Here is a 15953-nt window from a genome sequence, read left to right as displayed (position 1 = left end):
TATATTGGTACTACTGTTGCTTGCCTTTGCCATAGTCATTCTATTTCTATATGTAGGTCTTTTCATTTTGTTATCTTCTCTAGTTCATCATCATCATCATCATCTACAGATAAGTATTAAATGATGGAACTTGGTGAAAAATAGAAATCCTTACCAGCTTTCAATCAACCTGATTTTTTTTTAATTGCACTGGGTCATTGCAAGTCCCAACAAACTTAGAATTTAATTTTTCTACTCACCAGAAAGTAAAGATAGTGGACACCTGGGAATTTTGACCATTTTCCACCAAGATTATGTTAAGAATAAAGAGGGAAAAATTCTCTGTTCTTGTGGGACTTTAGTTCATATCCTTTGTAGCTAAAGGGATTAGCGTGGAATGTCAACAATACATGGAGGGGTCCACCAGAGGCTGAACACAATGAAAACTTACTGAAAATAGACATTGGGAAAATGCCATAAAGCTCAAGATTTAGGAGAAGTAAATGGGAGAAGAACAAAGCTTCTGTCTTCCAAACTGCAGATAAATCTACATTTTGTGTCAGACAAATGAATTATTCTTGTTCTTTGCTCTCTCTAAAAAGGTTAAGGAAGAAATGGACTTATAATATTGGGGAAACTCTTGCCGTGATCTGTAACTTAGCGTGGGCTTAGCTTGCTATACGGCTATTAGCTGAATTTACTTAGAAAGAGATATTTATGCAAGTGGTTTTATATTGTTTGCATGGAGTTAAATTGAGTGGTTGAGTAACAAGCAGTGGCAGGCAAAGAGATGGGACAAAGTCAGTGGAATAAATAAATGGGGGGGGCGGGGTTGATTTTCTGAAAGTCTTTCAAATGAAAAAATAAATCTTTTTTTAACCACCAGAGGGCACCTCTCAGTGTCATAACAGACCTTCATCTAGGCTCCTGCAGCCTCGGATTCTGCTTCATCCCTCGACAGATGTACAAGAGCATTGTGGTATGAACTGATGGTGGGCGGCAGCTGCCAAGCTGGGATCTGGCTTGGCTGAGATCCATGCTCTTTTGATTCCTTGCTAAATGATTCCTTGATCAAACGCTGAGCTTAGCTTCCTGGCAACCTCTGCTCCTTAGAAGTCCTCCTCCTTAGGGAATTCTGACCATTTAAAAAACAGGGGGAACAAGGGGGATTTTAAAAACCATAGCAAGGAGTGAAGATGGAAAAGGAGAGCAAAGCATCCACCCAGTATGGATCCCTGGAATCAACCAAGTGGACTGCTGCAGATTCAGGCAAAGGTGAGTTACTTTGCACATCTGGGGCACTGCTGAAATACCGATTCAGTTGTATGACCTTTACTCTAGCAACAGGGCTCAGATCCCTGCACCTCTGCAGGAGAAATATAAATGTTTGTATGAGTATTATGTGTGTACAGTATATATGTTTGTATCCATGGGTAAATGCGTGGGTATTTATGTGTTAACTGTGCATGCTCTCCTATTCCTTGAAAGTTTTATAGTAGTCAAGAAAAGATTGATGGCTCATTTCTCTATCTATTTCCTACACACACACATACACACACACACACACACACCACAGCTCCTGGTGATGTTGTGGATTACAGGAAGGGTTTCTTGCTCACTTGTCTATTTCCCTGGCAATCGAGACAGAGTAACTTTGCATTCAGTAGTGATAGGCAGAAAAGGAGACAAGTATGAGCAAGAACATCTGGCTGAGAACAAAAAGGGTTGACTTCTCTTCACCCCACCCCCAAAGACATCTGACACAGATTATTGCAGGATGGAGTTTGTTTACTAAACACTCAAGGGAACAATCTCTTGGCATAACTGAAGGGCCATAGAATGTTGTCCCTGGAAGTTAAAAACATATGATTCAAACGTTACCAGAAAAGTATCATCCTCATCCTCAGCTAGGATGCCTGAGGATAGTCTTTATTTTTTGAAAGAAATTCATTTATTGCTTCAAAATGTGGTTTTGAACTCCAAGTAGGATTTATTATTTATTTGTTCCGGGAAAAGCTCCCTGTTTTTGTGAATGGGAAAGCAATAAGCCAGCTCTGACAAACTTCCCATTTCTTAATGACAGAACAGACCCATTGCTTGTCCCTCTGCATCTATTCCTCTCCTTTTCTCTTGTGACTGTGGATTTAAATTATATAGCAAATGTCATTAAATCAAATGCGAAGCATCCATAGATCCATCCACTTTTCTAAATTTATGCAATAAAACACAAAAACTATTTGAAGATGAGAAAAATGGCATATGGACATGTATTTCAGAAATCTGCTAGTTTCACCTAACTACAAGTCAAAGAAGACCCTGCCATTTAAAAAGGGGGGCTCTGATCACTTGCTGCAGATAGGGCACCGAGTTTGGGTCATCTCATAGTAAATATAGCTCCCAGTTGACTGCCCACTCTGAAAGCAGCATGCCAATTGAAGGAACTCTTTCCTGTTCTTCTGTGCAAATTGAGAGCGGCACTCAAGTATTTCCTGCAATGACTGTGGCAATTTTGGAACATTACAATAACATGTCATCTCTCCATCTTCATGCTGCTCCATTTAACACAACCAAAAGCCTTGAGTCAGTCCAGATCAAGTTAGTATGCTGGGAGATGTCTTGGTTTATGTAGAAGTCTGAGTATCTCCCTAGGTGAGGGGTGTCCAAACTTGCCAGCTTTAAGACTTGTGGACTTCAATCCCCAGAATTCTCCAGCAAGCAGAGTAGAAAGATGTGCTAGGGCTCACATTTGATAGAAGCACCCAAACCAGAATATTCCCCCTGTTAACTAGAATGCTAGGCACCTAGAAGCAATTGTTTTTCCCCAAGGTCATATAAGACAGATATTTGTGGCTTTTGCTGTCTTTTGCCCAGAGGAACTCTTCCCAAACACAACAAAATCGAGCTCAAACCCTGCCCTTTTCGCTTGCCTTGACCTACAAGCACAGGCCCAGTTGGGAGGTCATTTGGCTCCAATAATGAAATGCTGATCTTATTACTGACCTCTGCTCATACCATGCATGTCAAACAAGCTTTTGTGTAGTAAAGAAGGATGGCACTACTGGCCTCAGGTTTTCCATAAAGATAACAAAGTTACAAACTTGCTTCTTTCTCCTCGTGTCATATTTGCAAAGCTGATCCAAGGATTGCAGAACTCAAATCAAGGCAAGCTGATTTTTGGGGTGGAGTGGTCACTTGTAACTCATGCCAACTGTTTCAGTTTGTCCACAAGAGCCTCTTGGATAATTTATTATTTTTTAAATGAATGTGCCCCCAACTTTCATCAGAATCATTTGCCAGAAGGAGGAATTTACAACCATAAATACTGTAGCAATGCTGACAAGGTGGCTGGGAGAACACAGAAGCATAAGAAGTTGGTGGTTCCAAGTCAGACCATTAATCCATTTTGCACAGTATTTCTGGCAGTGATTTACAGACAGCAGTGCTTCTTTGTCCTTTCTGAAGATGCCAAGAATTGAATCTGAGTTCTTCGGTATGCCAAGCATATACTTTCCTGCTGAGCTACAGCCATTCATGAAGGAACACAAAGGGCATGGTTAGCATTTAAAAACCAATGACAGAAACTTCAGTGACAGAACATCCTTATTATGAAGTCATCCTTTTCACTGACAGGTGTGTTCTAATTGTTGCTCCCTGTTGGGTTTTATTTAAAGAGGGGAGCTTCTTCCTTGTTCCTCTGACCCAATAAAAAGGCTTTTTTCTACTGACCCTTAGGTAAAAAAAAAAAGACCTATTCAGGCATTTCATTTTCCAATAATATGTTTCATTTCAATGATTCCCCAGGGAAATAATACAGTACTAAGTGTGAATGCAAGCACATACGCTGCAATCTTAGAGTTGAGTCTCTAAGATTACGTTAAATGTTGAAGATGTGTTGAATGAAGGAAGGAAGGATGGGAGGGAGGGAGGGAGGGAGAGGGAGGGAGGGAGAGAGGAGTCACTCTATGAATGAAATCAGAGAGAAAGGTCTTATGTGGACACAACTTGGAACTTTTCTATGGTTAACATCCCTTCAACTTCTAGATTGGAGGAGATGCTAGAGATTCTCCCAGTGTTTCAATGTTGCTCTATGTCTTTAGACCTTATTTGCCATTTGAGCATTTTGCTTTAGGTCCAATTGAAATCCTGGTAAGAGGTTGAATACTTTAATTCGGAATCCAAAAGCTGAAGTCCAAAACATTGAGGTAAAATCAACATAGACCAAGTATTTCAACCTAAGAGCAACCATCGTTTTCTCACAAATGATCTTTACAGAAAAAGCAACAGAAAGAGCTGCTGGCATAGCAATGACCTTCTGGCTTACTTCGTTTTCTTTATTTTGCAACTGGTGGGTATTTAGCAATGCAGAAAACAGCAAGATAAAGCAGGATAAACCAAGGCCTAGGAATGAGATAAGGCGAGTCAAGGGGATAGGGAACAAGTGGAATTGCTACGCCATTCTAGCACGATGGCAGTAATGAACATTGTTTTCAGGCTCCAATAGTCCCATGGGAAACCCTCTCACCACCTTCCAAATAGTAGTAGGAATCCCTGTAGCTCCTTTTCAGCAGGAGTGGGCAATGTTTTTTAAAGTCCTTTGTGATGGAAAGGACAAGGATAAGTTAGGAAACTATGGAAGATAAAGTGTGGAAACAGATGAAAGAAGATCAGCGTCAAGGGGAAAGAGGTAAAGTTAGGAATGAGAGTTCTAATAATATTGATGTTTACTGTACTAAGGAAGAATTGTTTTGTTTTTTATTATTGTAAATATTCATATGGCTGATTATCTTATATACAAGCACCCTGAGTAGCTCACACACAAAAAAACGGATTGGGTTCCATTGGGTTCCATGCAATTATAATTGCTTAAGATGCTGGCAACACTAATCTTCAGCCTGCTCATTCAAGGGATTGGCTGATGTTAAACCTTCCTCTCTTCTCCTCCATCCTTCTCACTAACTGATTTTCTTGTCTGTTATTTCTTCAGGGGAAGAAATAGTTTCTATGGCTGACTCTACAGCTACCATTGATGACATTGAAGGAGAACTTTTCAAAATTGAGAGAATCAGAGAAGTTCTTGTGCGAAGAGAGTCAGAGCTCCGGTACATGTGAGTGGGAAATTGGGAAAACTGGGTCTGTGTGTTTGTGTGTGCTGTGTAAAGCATTAGCTGATGCAGAAAAGGAGTGTCATTTTCCAAGTTTGTAAGGTAGTAAGAAGCAGGTAAAACTGAATTATCTTGCCAGATTTCTTCTTCTCCTCTCCTTCTCTTTTACCCTGTCAACTCAACAGCTTTTGTCCCTCCATGCAATTTTGAACACGTCTTTACCCGCTTCAATCCTCACATCTGCAACAAATTCCTCAGAATAATTGTAGGTTTCATTGCGTGAGAAGAATCTCTCAAGAGAACCAGACCAACTTCGCTTCCTAAAAGTCTACACCATTGAACCTGTCTCAGAAATTTCAGATGTTTCTGTGATGACACGCTGATTTGGAAAGTACTCTAGAGAGTAGCCATGTTTGTAAAGATTTATGCAAAATGTGGAACTGAATATTAGCTCAGGCAGCTGACCAAGTTGAATACCTCAGAAAAGCATGGATTAGGTTATTGTTTTTCTATCCCTTAACTCTCCTGTCTTGCACATATTTGCAACACATACACAGACAGACAAACACACACACACAGAGGGAGAGGGAGAGGGAGGGAGAGAGAGAAGAGAGAAGAAAGAGAGAGAGATTTCACTCACATGTCATATCTGTGAAAATATCCCTTATGTCAGCTGAACATTTTCCTTTAAACTTGTCACTTTGAATACCTTCAAGAGTTCAAACATGGACAGTATGATTATAAAAACAAGAGCACAAACCAGTATTTTGAGATTAACCTGAACAGCATACAGCCTTAAGGTACTGTGAGAGAAGGATTTCCCATTTGTGTCATGCCACAACCTTTTTCTTTGCTGTCTTTGCTAACCATGCTGTCATCAGCTAATTTTCTAAAACCCAAACTTGGAGTGGTTAAGGATACATCTCTGTAACTCCGATTAATTTTACTAGAGCATTATTTCCTTCTGGCTTTGAATCACTCCATACTGGAAGCAATTAAGCTGTGAATTCTGAGGACAAAATGGCTCTATTTCAAGTTCTGGACTTAGCAGGGAAGGTATGTTGCAGAGCCCTCAGTTAAAGAATCCCAATTGGCAGGGTCTAGGAAGAGGCCCTTTCTGCCATTGCAAATTGCCTTATGAAATATCCTTCCCCCAGAGGTGAAATGCCCCCCCCTCTCCTGGCCTTTCAGAAAAATGAAGAGTTTGTTCTACCAAGACTCACATGGGGCTCAGACACCTGCTTCTTACTGAGTTTCAATTTATTTTTCCTCCTATTCTGCTGATCTTGGAATGTACTATACTATATTTTATATGGCTTTTAAAGCTTTTGCCTGTAAACTGCTGGAGTAATTCTGAGAGTAAGATGGGTGATATCTAAATTTGAGAGAAAGACCAAGAGGCAAGCATTTTAAAAGGTGATTCTAGCCAATGTACATTTCTCTTTTAAATTATACAGATCAGCCATGTAAAGATGAATGTATAGTACAATGACAGACATATCTACTCAGACTTCATAACCTTAGGCTCATCAGAGTTTACTCCTACATGTGATTCAGTATTACAAAAAGATTTTAAAAATCACAGTGTGGATCTATAGATTTACTTAATGGGATACCAATTCCAAACTGTTGGTCTTTCTCCTTGGTCAGAACCATGGATAGCTCCTTCAGACTGTATGCAACCTTGCTCGGCCTGGCATCTTTTACATGCATCTTTTTTCCCCCCCCTTAACACGTATTTTCATCCAGACAGATATCTTATCCTGTGCGCTGTGCCCCATTCCCCTATCTCCAATTATGGTTGGAAACGCCAACTGAAAGACAACACACAAACACACACACACACAAAAGTTAGGAAGCTATCATCCCTCAATCATCTTCCATCTGTTTTTCTCTTTAGATTGATTCTCTTTAATTCAGTGTCATTTTTCTTTGGAAGAAATAAGGCAATTACTATGGAAAGAGTAGTACGTAAACATTGCCTTCCACAATCATCTACTGTATAGTTTTTGTGTTCACTTTAGCTTGATAAATATTGTTTTCTCTTTCTATATAAACATTATTAAAATTCTATACATGAAATAAACATGAAAACACAGTACAGAAACATACACAGAAGCATAAACCTATAAGTACAATGCTGAATGTCTGACTTAAAACAAACAAAAAACCGTATCATCCACTTATGCCTTTCTTTCCTCAGTCAGCCAGTAACCATTTCTTATTATTTTATACGATTGTATTGTATCACTATTACCATTTTCCATTATCTCCCCTTATTTAATCTATAAAACTCTTGATCATCCAGCTATTTTTGTCTACAATTGTAATACCATCCATAAGATACTCCAGTTTTTAATAAAAGTGTGTTCAATTATCTCCCTCTCCCTCCCTCCCTCCCTCCCTCCCTCCTCTTCTCTCATTGTAGCTTTTTCCATTCTGTCAAATCCATAACTTTAAACACCCACTCTTCAATATTTGGAACTTCTTTATTTTTCAATTTCTACACATATAAAAAATCTTGCTGTCATGATTATATACAACAATAATAAGACACTGGGCTTTTTATTCAGGGGTAGGATGCAAATATTTTTAATACTGGTTCTGTGGCTCGGTGGGAGTGGCTAGGTAGGTGTGGCTATGTGACTCGATGGGTGTGGCTTTTTTGTGTGTGCAGCACCCACCCCACACTCCATTTTTTGTACTCCTGGGCCTCAGGGAAGCCTTTGGGGGGCATTTTTGCTCCCAGGAGCTTTCCCTGAGGCCCAGGAAGGCAAAAAGATGGAGTGCAGAGGGGCTGCATAACCCTCTGTGCATGCCCCTTTTTCCATTCTGGGTGGAAGCCTCCTGGGTGAAGGAGTAAGACAGCGAGGGGGAGCCCGGCACAGCTGATCATTGGAACAGCTGATCGTTGGAAGGAAAAAAAAAGAAAATACTGGTTTGGCCAAACCAGTAGCTGTTTTTTACTACTGGTTCAGCCGAATGGTAGCATTTCTTACTACTAGTTCACATGAACCAGGCTGAATCGGTAGAATCCCACCACTTTTTTTTTATTTAGTTTTCTTCCATAACTTCTAATAAGTTCTCTTCTGGTTTAATCTGTTTTTTCTTTTTCTTTTACACAATCATATCCAATTCTTAAAGGTTGCCTGGATGAGTTCCTGCAGTTTCCTTGGAAAGGTTTTTCAGAAGTAGTTTGCCATTACTTCCTTCCTAGGACTGAGAACATGGCTAGACCAGGGTCATCCAGCTGGCTCTGTGCCCAAGATCAGGGTCTCTCTAATCTGATGCCTTAACCACTACACCAAAGCAGCTCTGTCTCATGTTCAGCGCTATGGTTTTTTTTCCTGTTTGTGCAGGATGGATGATATCCAGCTTTGTAAGGAAATCAGCAGGTTGAAAAAGGAGTTGCAGAAGTTGATTTCAGTGCCAGGTAAGGCCAATACTTAAAGTGATTGATCCAACAACTGCTGTAGGGTTTATAAGATACCATTTTCCAATAGAATTATGTAGATTCCGAAGACTCAAATTCAATAGCAATTGTTGAAAAAGGTTCAAGAGACTGCATGGCAGCCTTAATTTAATTGTCTATGGGCTATGAGCCCCATATTTGAATAACATTCTGTTGAGGGTCAGGTCCATCAATAGATTCTTCTATATTTAGAAAAGATCACATCTGCCATCATTTCCATTTCTCTGGAATATAAACCATCTGGTCCTGGGGATCTGAATTCATCTCAAGTGAATTAGGTGATAGGTGTTTTTTAACCAATTTCTTACCTATTTTAATCTACGTTTCGGTTCTGTCTCCCAATATAATGTTTTTCTTGGGTTGGGCTAATTTTTTTCCCTTTGCATAAAAATGGATTTAAGCAGTCCTGCTTTCTTCCTGGTGCCAATGACCTTTTTGCTACCTTGCCCCATTAGTGGACCGATCATTTCCTTGACTTTTTTTCTTGTTCCTTGCGTATTGAAAGAAACTTATTTTTTGTCATTTTTGGCAATTGTTGCAAGACTTAATTCATTCTGAATTTAACCTGCTTGACTCCATCCCTGAAGATTTGGGCTATTTGTTGGTATTGTGTTTTAGTTAAATATGCATATTTCCATTTTTTTATTCTTGTCCTCCTTGAACTTCAGCTTGTTAGAGAACTCTTTGTGCGACCATGCTGGTCTCATCCAGTGTTTTTTCTTTTTTTCTCTGTTTTTGTCTGGGTCCTCAGAATTTCATTTTTCAGAGTTTCCCATGTGTCCTGAGCTATTTTTCTTTTTAGGATTTCCAGTATAACAAGTACATATTAAATTCAAAGTTAACAGATAAGAAAATATCATAAAGAGCCAGAAAGATTAATATGGATTTCAAAAACCCAGGAAGTAGATATTTTCCTGTCTCTGAAGGCAAAAATAAATACAACTTTCTTGGGAGAATATTCTATAATTGCAGTGCTGATAATCGATAATCTAAATCTAATCTAAACGATAATCTTTCCGGAAATTCCTCCACTCTGAGAATGATCTTCTTCATCTTACCGGCAAAAGTTTTCTATAATGAACATATTTGTACATGTATTTTCCCCATATTGCAGAAAATCAAAAATCAAAAGAAGACAAACAGAAGGAGGAGGAGTTAGTGCAACAAATTCATAAATTTGTGGAGACTCGGGATTTCCTTGTGGATGATGTAGAGTTTGAAAGGCTCAGGTAAACATGCCAACTTCCTGTGATGTTTCTTGATTACATTATGTTCCCCCAATCCTGCAAACATTCCAAGAAAACACATCATAGTTATTCCTTTTTATTCCTATAATCCTACTGCAAGGCTGAAGCCCAGGATTACTACAACTCCCAGAATTCCAAACCAGCATTGTCAGTAATTAGCATTTCTGGGAATTGCAATCCAGCAACGCTAGTAGATGTCAGGATACAGGAAAGTGCACTTGAAAGATGTAGATTCAGAAGGGTCAGTTGTGATTTGTGGGATCCTGATAATCCTAACCCATCTGGGGGAGACTGAGGTGGACAAAGCTGTTGCCAAACGGCCAATGTTTCATCTACTGTACTGTACAGGCACTCTGCTAAACCAGTTTGCCTTCAGAACAGTTTGGACACAAGGTCAGAATTTTTTTCACTCTTTTTCTATATTGTATTACATCCAATTGTGCATTGATCATACCATACTGTTTAAAGCACTGTTCAGACTTTGCCAAAGGAAATGTGGCAACAGGAGTTGATTACAGGAAGTTCTCAACTTAACATTCTTTTAGTGACTGTTTGAAGTTGCAATGGCAATGAAAAAGTGAGTTAGGATCATTTTTCATACTTCTGACTGTTATATGGTTGCCTCCCCAGGTCATGTGATCAAAATTTGGAAGCTTGGCAATTGACATGTTTTATGACGGTCACAGTGTCCCAGGGTCATGTGATCATTTTTTGTAGTCTTCTGACAAGCAGAATCAATGGGGAAGCCAGCTTCTCTTAACAACTGTGTTACTAACTTAACAACTGCAGTGATTCACTTAACAACTGTGGCAAGAAAGGTTATAAATTGGAACAGGTCACATTTAACATTTGTCTTGCTTAGCAATGGAAATTTTGGACTTAGCAATGGAAATTGTGGTCATAGCTTGAGGACTACCTATGCAGAAAAGTAATCAAGGCAGGAATACAATCTTAGCAAAATCAAACGTTGTTTTCCCAAGAAATCCAACATGTTACCCCAAATTTTTTAATTGGTTCTTTGAGGTTCTGTGAATTTTGAAATATTTTATAAAAGGACAAGAAACAAGTATATGATATGATATGATTAAAAGTGATTATGATTAAATCCCACTGAAGTACTTTCTTTGGTTGTCCTGCCAATCAATAGGAACAAGTTTATTTACCACTCTAAATGTGAGAATTCAAGAATCAAAGAAAAGTAGCTTTCTCTTTCACAGAGATTTGGAGAGCCATCACTCAGACTTCACTGCTTTGTAATCATCTTTTCAAACCTAAATAATGACTGCTTATTCTTTGATGCAGTTTCTTCTTTTCACAGAGAACGAGAAGAAGATAAGGAAATGGCTGAATTTTTAAAGAACAAGCTTTCCAAAACCTGCCTTCTGAAAACAAGTAGGTACTCATGAATATGGAGTTGTCTCTCCCACATTTTATGGACAAGATAATAATATCCATGCTTATACAAAGAGAGAAAGAAATCTGCATAGTATTAAACAAAATTAGTGAGTTTGCATTATTGGCTGTACTTTATCCCACATATTTATTCTTGTAGAATTACAGATAGTCCTCAACTTACAACAGTTTATTTAGTGACCATTTAATGTTACAACCTATGACCATTTTTCATAGTTATGACCTTTGCAGCATCCCCATGATTCTGTGATTAAAATTCAGGTGCTTGCTAACTGGTTCATACTTACGACGATTGCAGTGTCCTGGGGTCATATGATCCCTTTTTGCAACCTTCTGACAAGCAAAGCCAAAGGGGGAGCCAGATTCACTTAACAACCAGATTACTACCTTAACAACTGCAGTGATTAACTTAACAATTGTGGTGAGAAAAGTCATAAAATGGGGCAAAACACACTTAACAAATTTCTTACTTTAACAAGATAAATTTGCAGCTCAGTTGTGGTCGTAAATTGAGGACTATCTGTATAGGATTGGGAGAGATCGTTTAGGCCATTGAGTTCAACTCTAGACTCTATGCAACAATCCAAATTAAAGTGTCCCAGACAGGTGGTTGTCCAGCTGCCTCTTCCACAATGTTAGGAAGCCAACCACCTTTCTGGATAATTGCTTCTACTCTCTGCTTATTCAGAGTTCATAATGTTCTTCTAACTTTCATCCAGAACCAGTCTTTTAGAATGACAATCTCTGCACTCTAAAATGAGAGGTAATAGGTCTGGACCTAACCCTAACCCTAGCCAGATATTGGAAGAGTGGTATTCACATCCCCACAGTCATTTTTCCAAGGTTAGACATGCCAAGCTCCTTTAATCTTTTTTTTTTTTTCCATAGGTTTATGTTTCTAGTCCTCTGATCATCCTTACAGGCTTTCTTTGAACCAATTTCTCTAAATCCTTCTTAAAGTGTGATGCCTGACACTGGGCGCAGTACTCGGGATGGGATTTGGATAAAACAGGCCTAGAATAATTGCTCTTCATGATTAAAACAAGTTTAATGCTGTTGACTGCATTTGCATTTTTTTCCAGCCATATGTCACTGTTGGCCAATGGAATAATGCAATCAACCTCCCTGAGTCATTCAAAAAAATACAATGCCCAAAACAGGAGCAATATTGAAGGCAGGAGACTGACCAGTACAGCATTTTAATGGAGATAACATTTGCTGTCATTTTTGCAATTGCTTGATTAAGGGCATTTACCCCTCTGTAAATACTCAAGATACTCATCAGTTAGTTCTGACCCTGCACCAATACTCAGTCTTTCCTAATGAATTGCCCTGACAACAGAGGGGCCCCTTTTCCCCCAGATCAGTCTGTAGTTCATTTTCCAGAGCTGTATGTCAAATGCTGTTCTTATGGCAATATAACTGATTGTTTCTTCATAGCTCCTGTAAAAGAAAAGAAGACAACATCAAGAGGACAGCAAACCTCTCCACCCTATGTAACAAAGACAAGCCTCATCTTCTTGAAGGAGTGCTGTGGCTTCACCTGCTCAATCATGTAGGTTGGAGCTGAAGGGCATGTGCTTCACACCAAACACAAGATCCATTCATGGGTAAGCCCTGCCCACGTCCTGGTTTTAACCAGATCCATTCAAATCATAGCAGATTCACAAGTCTATTGAGCAGAGATGAGTGATGCCACTGTGGACAATATGTTGACCGAAAGTGTGCAGAGAAACCACTAGGGACCCTAAAGGTCTATATAGGCCAGAGTTTGGTGGAGATCAGAAGCAGACAACACAAGGATGCTCAAGAAAGAGAGCTAGACTAGAGACACAGGCCCAGATATTTAATACTATGTTTTCCCTCTTACAACTATTGTAACAGGGATAGCATCTCAACCCACACAATCCCAAGTTAGGATGTAGTTTTTCATGTTGGCGACAGATTTATCTCTAGTGACATAAGTATAGAAATGTACTGACACAGATCCACATGGACACTCATCCACATACAAAATAGAAGGACTGAGCACTTTCTTCCATTTCCTGATATTCTAAAACTGGAAGTACCAGCAGAATGATTCTCAATATCCTGGATTGCTGTTTTTCATCATGTTGCATCTACACTGCCCTGCTTCTATGACGTTTCCTACCAACTGTGGGACCCATCTCCACAAAGGTTACTTTCATGTTCAGAATTATAGCAGTGCATCAGCATTACTCTTAGATTACTACATGCAGTGATCTTATTAACAGAGATTGATTCTTTATTCCTACCCTGCTTATGGCAGTCAAACATCTAATCCAGAACTGCTTCCAAATTCATGGTTTTCTGACATAAACGAAAACTGATGTAAGATACCAAGGTGAATGCCACTGTATATGTTTTCAGTGAAACATTCAGGATCAAATATTTTGCTATGTGGCAAAACAAATTTCGCTTCATGTTTATATGTAAAGGAGTTAAGAAAAGGATAGGTATTGATTGAAAGGAAAATAAGCCTATGAAACTGTAAGACAAGGGTGTCAAACTTGCATCATCATGGTGGCATCATGTAATGTGTTGGGACTTTTTTTCCCCTTTGCTAAACCGGGCGTGGGCGTGGCCAGCCCATAACACATCCAGCCCAGGGGCCACGAGTTTTATAGCCCTGCTGTAAGACAAAGGGTATGTATTGAGTAACCCAAGAATTTGATTGCCTATCCTTACATATTCCTAACAGCTCATCCACTCCTTCTTTAAAACCTCTAGGGAACATTTCTTTAGCATCACCTGAGATATTTCTCAATGTTTTAACCAAAGAAGCTATATTTAATATACATCTTAGATCACTTTTCTAGAACCCACATTCACAGCTGTTTGTTTGCTCTAGTTAAGCTGCTATTCATCCTCTATGATAGGATTTCACATAGTTGAAAACTTTTCTTGTGCTCCTTACTCCAGCCCTTTCTCCTGAGGTGACTCAGAGTGTTCCCGAGTGGCTACTGTAGGTTTTGATGTCTTTGTATTCTTCATAGCTGAGCTACTGTAAAATGTCAGGAACTGATTAAGAGGAAACCTGGAATTGGGAGGACAGAAACATCCTCTCCATTTCCTTTTCCCTCAGGTCTTCTGCAGCCACCTAAGGGTCAAACTCTTTGGCAGAAAGGAATTATTTCCAAGAAAGATTTATTAAGATGAATGAGATAGCATTACAATAATTTAAACAACAGTGTTTTCCATTCAGAATCAATTTATCCCCTAATACATTAGGGCAGAGATTTTCTTAATTTCTTTCTAACGTCCTTCCAGTGATTGAATTTAAAAAGTGGTTCTTTTTGCTGGCCCCAGAGCAGCTTGCTACTTCTAATGAATAGAATTGGATCCTATCTGAGGTGGGCCAGGCCATCACTTGAAGTTGAGAAGGTCTATTTCATTTTCAAGTATTCAGATGTCTATGGAGATTCTCAGTCATCCAGGTCATGGTTGTCCCAAAAGTGCTGTTCAAAAAGCAACTGGCCTTGATATTTTTTTCCCCTTTGCTTCTCATCCAAGAAGCTCTGTTCAGATTATTAAGAAGCTTCTTCAGTTCATGATTTAGATCTTTATTTGACCTGCTATTTTACCCAGATAAATATAAGAACCTCATTCTTAGCTTCACATCCTTCTTGAATTTCCTATTTGCCAATATCACAGGGTAATCCTGAGAACTGCACTTGTCGCAATCTTGATGATGACTAATCTGTGGGTTGCATATTCTACTGAGATATAAGTGTTTCACATAGCTTTTCAAAGAAGGTCTAAAACATTGACATGGATAGAATATATAGCTCACCTTCTTTAAAATAGATTCAAGCTCAGAAAACAAGCATAGATAAAGGTTTGGGGGGCGGAAAGCAGAGGCTTCACATTGCAATTAAAAGGTGACATGAAAATCACACCTGCAAAACATGAGCAACAGAGTGGTTGCTTAGATCAGGGGTGCCAAACTCATGGCCCTCAGGCTGGATGCATCACATGCTGGCCCCGCCCCTGCCCAGTTTAGCGAAGGGGGATAGAGTCCCAATACATCATGTGATGCCACTGTGATGACTTAATTTTGACACCCTGACCTAGATGAACTGGAAGAGGATCAAAATGAGATCATGGGAAAGGGACGAAAATGTTCTAAATAGCAAGGTAATGCAACATGCTGCTCTCTGGATAAATGGGTAATAATTGTGCATACTTTCTTATATTGCGGGTTCCTTTTAAACAGACCTACAAAGAAATCAGCCTCTTGTCAGTTTCGTATGCTTGCTTGGTTGATATACATACAATTTACTCTGTAATGTTGTGGTCAAAAGAGTTGACTTCATTCCTGATATCTGAAGGTTTTATATGGAGCCTTTCACTTAAACCCTTTGGAACACAAGAACCTTCTTTCCCATTTGATACTTTTAAAAAGTGTTGAATTTCTCTGATCACTGTCTTTTTCAATGTTCACAATAAAAATGATGGGCATGTCTTTGTCCTCCTCTCAGACATGGATTTTGCTTCCTAAAGCATCGTCTTTTCTGCACAGACAAAAAGCATTGGGTTAACTCTTGATGATGGTTATGGAAGAGGGAGAAAGTGCTGCTGATTTATCCATGGCCTAGAAAGCTCCATACATTCTCCATAGAAGTCTCATCTGTATACTGGACAAATTTCTAGCATTGAAGGAATCTCATACCGTATGCAATGAATTTTATAAAGTATGCTGAAGGAAAACTCTAAAAT

At 39.2% G+C, this 15953-nt stretch overlaps 1 protein-coding gene across 1 annotated transcript; it reads left to right on the top strand.

Annotated features, from left to right (window-relative positions):
• The first annotated feature begins 920 nt into the window (after positions 1-920).
• On the top strand, positions 921-15716 carry LOC113433463 (bMERB domain-containing protein 1-like). Its single transcript, XM_026696080.2, has 6 exons — positions 921-1254; positions 4964-5084; positions 8441-8514; positions 9668-9782; positions 11119-11192; positions 12654-15716. Exons 1-6 carry the CDS (start codon positions 1176-1178, stop codon positions 12770-12772), a joined length of 582 nt encoding a protein of 193 aa, XP_026551865.1. The 5' UTR covers positions 921-1175; the 3' UTR covers positions 12773-15716.
• Positions 15717-15953: the final 237 nt, after the last annotated feature.

Source organism: Pseudonaja textilis, chromosome 2 (assembly GCF_049901715.1).
Source record: "Pseudonaja textilis isolate UNSWEBS1 chromosome 2, rPseTex1.2, whole genome shotgun sequence".
Taxonomy (NCBI): Eukaryota; Metazoa; Chordata; class Lepidosauria; order Squamata; family Elapidae; genus Pseudonaja; species Pseudonaja textilis.
This window is presented reverse-complemented; position numbering and strand designations above follow the sequence as displayed.

Excerpts from the sequence above, each read along its gene's own strand:
- LOC113433463 (XM_026696080.2), top strand. The coding sequence starts at position 1,176 with ATGGAAAAGGAGAGCAAAGCATCCACCCAGTATGGATCCCTGGAATCA. Across the intron at positions 5,085-8,440 it reads GAGTCAGAGCTCCGGTACAT|GATGGATGATATCCAGCTTT; the intron begins GTGAGTGGGAAA and ends CTGTTTGTGCAG. Across the intron at positions 8,515-9,667 it reads GAAGTTGATTTCAGTGCCAG|AAAATCAAAAATCAAAAGAA; the intron begins GTAAGGCCAATA and ends CCCATATTGCAG.